Below are 6,285 nucleotides of genomic sequence, written 5' to 3' on the forward strand. Positions count from 1 at the left end.
AAAAAAAAAACATTGAATTATGTGTTTTGCATGGAATTAATTAGGCCATTACGTTCCTCAACTTTCGGAGCTCATCTACAATCAAAACAAGATTGCGTCCAAGAAAGATTTCATTAATCTCAAGGGTTTAATGGTCAGTTATTATCTTAAATCAATCAATAATTAAGTAGTGTAGAGGAAATTAATCTAGTGGTATATATTGGCTGATGAAGGAGGTGATGATGAATTTGACAATTGTATACACAGATAGGAAACGCGTTGCTGGACGACGAAACGGATCAAAAGGGGATGATAGATTACGCGTATGATCACGCGGTGATATCAGATGCACTGTACGAGAAAGTGAACCAACACTGCGATTTCAAACTAGAACATGTGTCTAAGGAATGCAATGGGGCTTTAGATGAGTATTTTGATGTTTACAAGATCCTTGACATGTACAGTCTCTACTCTCCCAAGTGTGTTCCCACCTCCACCAACTCCTCTACTTCTCATTCAGTGGCCGGAACTCGGCCCCTACCCGCTGCTCGGAACACCTTCCGACCCCGGCTCATCTCTCAAAATGTAAATATACATTTCATCTTTTTCACTTAGAAAAAAAATATTTGGTAACTGAATTTGACTAACCGGCTAAAATTGATTCTATACACAGGAGGGATGGAGGAGGATGGCGGCAGGGTATGACCCATGTCTATCGGAGTATACAGAAAAGTATATGAATAGGAGAGATGTTCAGGAGGCACTTCACGCTAATGTCACCAACATCCCTTACCCTTGGACTCATTGCAGGTAATGTGTTATGGTGTTTGGTTTTTCATACAATAATATAAGAAGCTAGCACATATAGTTTGGTTTAATTATGATTTTTATAGTTAAAAGGAAATTGAATCATTGTACTACTCTTCAGTTCAGTTTACGTACATATTAATACTACTCTTTCACTATCATAATTTAACCAAGAAGATAAGTGATAAATGATTAATAAACCATGTTCAAAGCTAAACCAATGCATGGGTTGCTATGTATGTGCAGCGACACTATCTCATTTTGGTCTGACGCTCCCGCTTCTATGCTTCCTACCTTAAGAAAACTTGTTTCAGCGGGATTACGCGTATGGGTTTTCAGGTATATAACACATTAACACCTACTCCTTAGCATTTTTTAATGTAAATATTTAACTTGAAAACAAGTCATAACCGGTTTAAATTGTTTGGTAAAAAAGTGGGGATACAGACGGACGAATCCCTGTGACAGCAACCAGATACTCATTAAAGAAGCTTGGTCTTAAGATAGTTCAAGACTGGACACCTTGGTACACCAAACTACAGGTTTGGTTCCAACTTCCAAATCACAAACTTATAAATTTCTTCCGAGTAAGCTAGTGTGTGATTGACTCTAGAAATAAATTTTGTTTTCTTTCACTTGCCGGTTAGGTCGGCGGGTGGACGGTGGAATACGATGGGTTAACGTATGTGACGATAAGAGGAGCCGGACACCAAGTTCCAACATTCAAACCTAGAGAAGCTCTTCAGCTTGTTCATCATTTCCTAGGCAATAAGAAACTTCCTGCTTTTCCCTTTTGATATTTTTTCTCTCTACCCCCACAGATTTGATTATCTCTATATAATTCTTAAGAAGATAAAAATTAATAAACAGATTTGACCAAAAGAAGCCATTAGAATTGTATATATGGCTTATCACGTTTTACATTTTGTTTGTCTCGTGTTACATAGATCTCTAAAACTCTCATCTCTTGGATGATTCTTACACAATATAGTCATCAAAACCACCCAAATTAATTTAGAGAAGCTACTTTAATTATAAGGTGGAAAATATTAACAAGGAACCTATTGTTGTTTAAGTATTTAAAGTTAAATACAACAGACTACACTAGACTACACAGACACAACAGAACTATTGTTATGAAGATAGCTTCACGAGGCTACACTAGACCACAGCCAAATACAACAGACTATACTTAAAAACAGAACTACAAGAAAAAGGTGTAAGTTATAATTTATCAACTACTGAGTAGACAAACCTCGCCGGAGTTCATCGCAATCGACAAGATAAGCGAAGCCATAATCGAGATTCATCAGCGTAGCCTCGTGAAGCTCTTTATTAACCGTCGCAGTCGCGTCCGTAGAGAAAAAAACTCTATATCCTCTAACGAACGCGTCACGAGCCGTTGTCTCGCAGCACAGGTTGGTCATCACTCCAACCACGATCACCTCCTTCACCCCGATCTTGTCCAGCTTTTCTTGTAGCCGCGTGTTTTGAAACGCGCTGTACGTGCTCTTCTCCACGATCTCGTCTGGTTTGGTGAGTACTATCTGGGAGTGTAACTCCGGGATGATCTCAGAATCGGTGGTTCCGTCGAGGACTAGATCCTCGTCCCACCACTCGCCGAGCATGCTGTGGTCGGTTGGGGACTTGTGGTTGTGGCGCGTGAAGAAGACAGGGATCGAAGCTCGTCGACAGAGGTCAATGGTGGTGAGAACTTCGTTGAGGATGGGTTTGGCCATGGAGGAGAAGTAGTTTTGCATGTCGATGACTAGAAGAGCTGCGTTGTTTGGATTTGGAACTCGCTTTCGTGTCTCGTACCTCGATGATGATGACGCCATTTTTTTGACGGTGAAGAAGATTATGATGAAGCTCTTTAATCGGTGGAGATATATATGTGGGAACGAAATGATTGGGCCTAACAACATACAAAGTGGGCCTAGCCCATGTATGATGTTCTTCAGGCATACTTCAATAAACATGTATAGTATAATCATTACTGTTCTGTTACATTTGTAGGTGAACAAGTACATGACATGGTCTAATGAGTGATATGCTGTACATTACTATATCTATCAAGCCTATGCATCTTTATCTTCTAGCTTGGATTGGACAGCTTCCACAAGTTGGAGTAACATTGCTCCAATGAAGTACCATGTAACTCCTGCTAATAAAATCTGTTGCCATGGGCTGTTAACTATGGATAGAGCTAGGGAGCCACCGATATGATCGTTGAGCTCAGAGGCGGCTTTGTAACTTTCTTGATATTTAATCAAGAATACTGCTACTATGGCTGTCCCAAGTGGGAACTTGTGTATCCTGAACTGTCTTCTATATTCTCTTCTACTAGTTGGTTTCTCTTCTAATGGAGTTTTCTTTTGAGTACTCACTCGAGGAATCGAGCTAGCCTTGGAAGTGTTGTTGTTTTCAGTTGAGGGAAGTGCTACGTTTGATGGAGTCCAGTAATCTTCTCCAAGCATGTAAGCTGGTTCTTTTGGTTTGCTTTTGCCGCTCTGTTCTGCTTTTTTCATTGCTGCCACAACATCTTGAAGCTTTCTGATATCTGGATCAACCGATTTTTTTCGTTTGGTAATAGTTAGACTCATGTTTGAATCTGGACTCAATGGTTTCGTGTACGGTGATGATCTCCAGTATAGCCAATTGGAGATAGACCTAATTGCCTCTANCCGAGGTTCCGTCGAGGACTAGATCCTCGTCCCACCACTCGCCGAGCATGCTGTGGTCGGTTGGGGACTTGTGGTTGTGGCGCGTGAAGAAGACAGGGATCGAAGCTCGTCGACAGAGGTCAATGGTGGTGAGAACTTCGTTGAGGATGGGTTTGGCCATGGAGGAGAAGTAGTTTTGCATGTCGATGACTAGAAGAGCTGCGTTGTTTGGATTTGGAACTCGCTTTCGTGTCTCGTACCTCGATGATGATGACGCCATTTTTTTGACGGTGAAGAAGATTATGATGAAGCTCTTTAATCGGTGGAGATATATATGTGGGAACGAAATGATTGGGCCTAACAACATACAAAGTGGGCCTAGCCCATGTATGATGTTCTTCAGGCATACTTCAATAAACATGTATAGTATAATCATTACTGTTCTGTTACATTTGTAGGTGAACAAGTACATGACATGGTCTAATGAGTGATATGCTGTACATTACTATATCTATCAAGCCTATGCATCTTTATCTTCTAGCTTGGATTGGACAGCTTCCACAAGTTGGAGTAACATTGCTCCAATGAAGTACCATGTAACTCCTGCTAATAAAATCTGTTGCCATGGGCTGTTAACTATGGATAGAGCTAGGGAGCCACCGATATGATCGTTGAGCTCAGAGGCGGCTTTGTAACTTTCTTGATATTTAATCAAGAATACTGCTACTATGGCTGTCCCAAGTGGGAACTTGTGTATCCTGAACTGTCTTCTATATTCTCTTCTACTAGTTGGTTTCTCTTCTAATGGAGTTTTCTTTTGAGTACTCACTCGAGGAATCGAGCTAGCCTTGGAAGTGTTGTTGTTTTCAGATGAGGGAAGTGCTACGTTTGATGGAGTCCAGTAATCTTCTCCAAGCATGTAAGCTGGTTCTTTTGGTTTGCTTTTGCCGCTCTGTTCTGCTTTTTTCATTGCTGCCACAACATCTTGAAGCTTTCTGATATCTGGATCAACCGATTTTTTTCGTTTGGTAATAGTTAGACTCATGTTTGAATCTGGACTCAATGGTTTCGTGTACGGTGATGATCTCCAGTATAGCCAATTGGAGATAGACCTAATTGCCTCTACTGCACTTATTCTTACTTCTGTCTGCAAAAGCATCCCAAAACAACTAGTACTTGGTATCTGACAGGGTAAGTTTATAACTTGGCTTTATTGACTATGCATAACTCACCTGGGTGCGCTCTTTTGTGGTTCTGCTCATAGATTTGGCGTATCTTTCCTGAAACTTCTTGACATCAACAAATACATTGGAGACACGTTCCCCAACCGTGTTTCCAACACCAATCCTCACGTTGCCTCGTGGTTGTTTTGACATAAGAAACTCCAATGGAGCAAGGTCAGATCTCTCCACTATTCTGCACATTTCATAAAGAATCATACTTTCCATAAAGGGCATAGAAATTGAAACCAAACGATTACTAGAGATACTAGTTTATGTGCTTACGAAATGCAGTCTACTGGACAAGCTTCGATGGCTTCTATGATTTTGGATTCAGGATCAGCCCATTGAGCAACAACCCTCGCTCTCCCATAAGCGGTTTCGATAGCAAATGTTTTCTCAGCACATAAAGCACACTTCAAGCAACCAACACACTTAACCTCGTCCACAAACGTAGCTCGTTGCTCAGTTTCTGAACCACACCAAACCGAGTAGATCGGTTTCCCTGTATAGCCTCTAAGTTCTTCAAGTTTTGCTTCCTCCTACAACAAGAAAACATCATACTTTACTTGGTGTTGTGGTCTTGACAGAGACTATACAAGATCAAGAACCAATAGACTAACCTTGTCATAAGCGTGGCGTGCGATCGGATCAGAGAGAAGCTGGTAAGCTTCGTTAAGGATGATGGCCATGTCATGACCTGGATCTCCTGCGATATCGGGATGACAACGTTTCTGCAGCGCACGGTAAGCTGATTTGATCTGAGCAGTATCAGAACTCCGATCAACACCTAAAAGGTCATAAAGATCAAAGTCTGTGATAGAACACGATGATGAAGAAGAAGTGGCTCTACACTTGAGCTTGAATGGTGATCTAAAGGTGATGAGCTTCTGAGATGTGGTAGTACATGGCCATGTAGCTGTCGACGGAGGAAGAGTCGTCGGAGTAAGAATCGTCGGTGTCATTTTGTTTTTCTCCCTCCTCTGTTTCGTAAGGTGGAGGAGTTAGAGAGGGACAAGTTATTGAAAAATAACCAAAAAATAAATAAAAATTTGTAGATTATTTTAAGGCTGAGGATTAGTGAATTATCGAAATGTTTTTTATTATAAGGGGAAAAATATAAAAAATCTCAAATCCAAATGGGCCTTAACATGGATCATTCAATTAGGCCCAAAAGCTTTCGCTTGATTCTTCGTTCATAGGGTTTCAGTTCAGATCGGAGGTTTAAGAAATTTTAGATCATTTTGAAACAGCCATGTCAAGGCAGGTCACGAGACTTCTCGGATCTCTTCGCCGTTGCTCCGGCGGTGGAGGGAGCTCAGAGTTGGTGATTCCGTCATGCTCCTCTCTCACTTCATTGACTCATTCTCGCTCCTTCGGGACGACTCCTCCGCCTCCTGCGGCTGTCTTTGTCGACAAAAACACACGTGTCATCTGCCAAGGTATCACCGGAAAGAACGGTACCTTTCACACTGAACAAGCCATTGAATACGGCACCAAAATGGTATTGTACATTCCCAGAATTTTACAACTAATTAGATTATTGAATGATCACTGTTCTTTGTTTCTATTGCAATTCGGATTCAATTGAAATGTGTGTTCAAGGTTTTGGGGGG

At 41.2% G+C, this 6,285-nt stretch overlaps 4 protein-coding genes across 5 annotated transcripts in view; 2 read left to right on the top strand and 2 right to left on the bottom strand.

The window, feature by feature from the left end:
- The window catches only part of LOC104770677 (serine carboxypeptidase-like 34), a 4,822-nt gene extending 3,136 nt beyond the window's left edge, over window positions 1–1,686 (top strand). The window contains exons 5-10 of the mRNA XM_010495139.2: window positions 45–133; window positions 247–564; window positions 653–789; window positions 1,033–1,125; window positions 1,223–1,328; window positions 1,434–1,686. Coding sequence (XP_010493441.1) covers window positions 45–133; window positions 247–564; window positions 653–789; window positions 1,033–1,125; window positions 1,223–1,328; window positions 1,434–1,583 — 893 coding nt within the window. The 3' untranslated portion in view covers window positions 1,584–1,686. The remainder of the gene's footprint in view (window positions 1–44; window positions 134–246; window positions 565–652; window positions 790–1,032; window positions 1,126–1,222; window positions 1,329–1,433) is intronic.
- LOC104770676 (nicotinamidase 2-like) lies at window positions 1,665–2,826 on the bottom strand. Its single transcript, XM_010495138.2, has one exon. It carries the CDS (start codon window positions 2,814–2,816, stop codon window positions 2,025–2,027), a length of 792 nt encoding a protein of 263 aa, XP_010493440.2. The 5' UTR covers window positions 2,817–2,826; the 3' UTR covers window positions 1,665–2,024.
- Window positions 2,754–5,729, bottom strand: LOC104770675. 2 transcript variants are annotated; one of them, XM_010495137.2, is made up of 5 exons: window positions 5,293–5,729; window positions 4,955–5,211; window positions 4,682–4,865; window positions 4,562–4,596; window positions 2,754–3,456 (listed from the first exon to the last, which is right to left on the bottom strand). In XM_010495137.2, the coding sequence occupies exons 1-5, from the start codon at window positions 5,632–5,634 to the stop codon at window positions 2,865–2,867; spliced, it is 1,410 nt and encodes a 469-aa protein (XP_010493439.1). In that variant the 5' UTR covers window positions 5,635–5,729; the 3' UTR covers window positions 2,754–2,864. The 2 variants fall into 2 exon arrangements, with proteins under 2 accessions (XP_010493439.1, XP_010493438.1); XM_010495136.2 differs by lacking the exon at window positions 2,754–3,456 and having other exon boundaries at window positions 3,843–4,596; window positions 5,293–5,726.
- The window catches only part of LOC104770679 (succinate--CoA ligase [ADP-forming] subunit alpha-2, mitochondrial), a 2,251-nt gene continuing 1,845 nt past the window's right edge, over window positions 5,880–6,285 (top strand). The window contains exon 1 of the mRNA XM_010495140.2: window positions 5,880–6,173. Coding sequence (XP_010493442.1) covers window positions 5,925–6,173 — 249 coding nt within the window. The 5' untranslated portion in view covers window positions 5,880–5,924. The remainder of the gene's footprint in view (window positions 6,174–6,285) is intronic.

Source organism: Camelina sativa, chromosome 20 (genome assembly GCF_000633955.1).
Source record: "Camelina sativa cultivar DH55 chromosome 20, Cs, whole genome shotgun sequence".
Taxonomy (NCBI): Eukaryota; Viridiplantae; Streptophyta; class Magnoliopsida; order Brassicales; family Brassicaceae; genus Camelina; species Camelina sativa.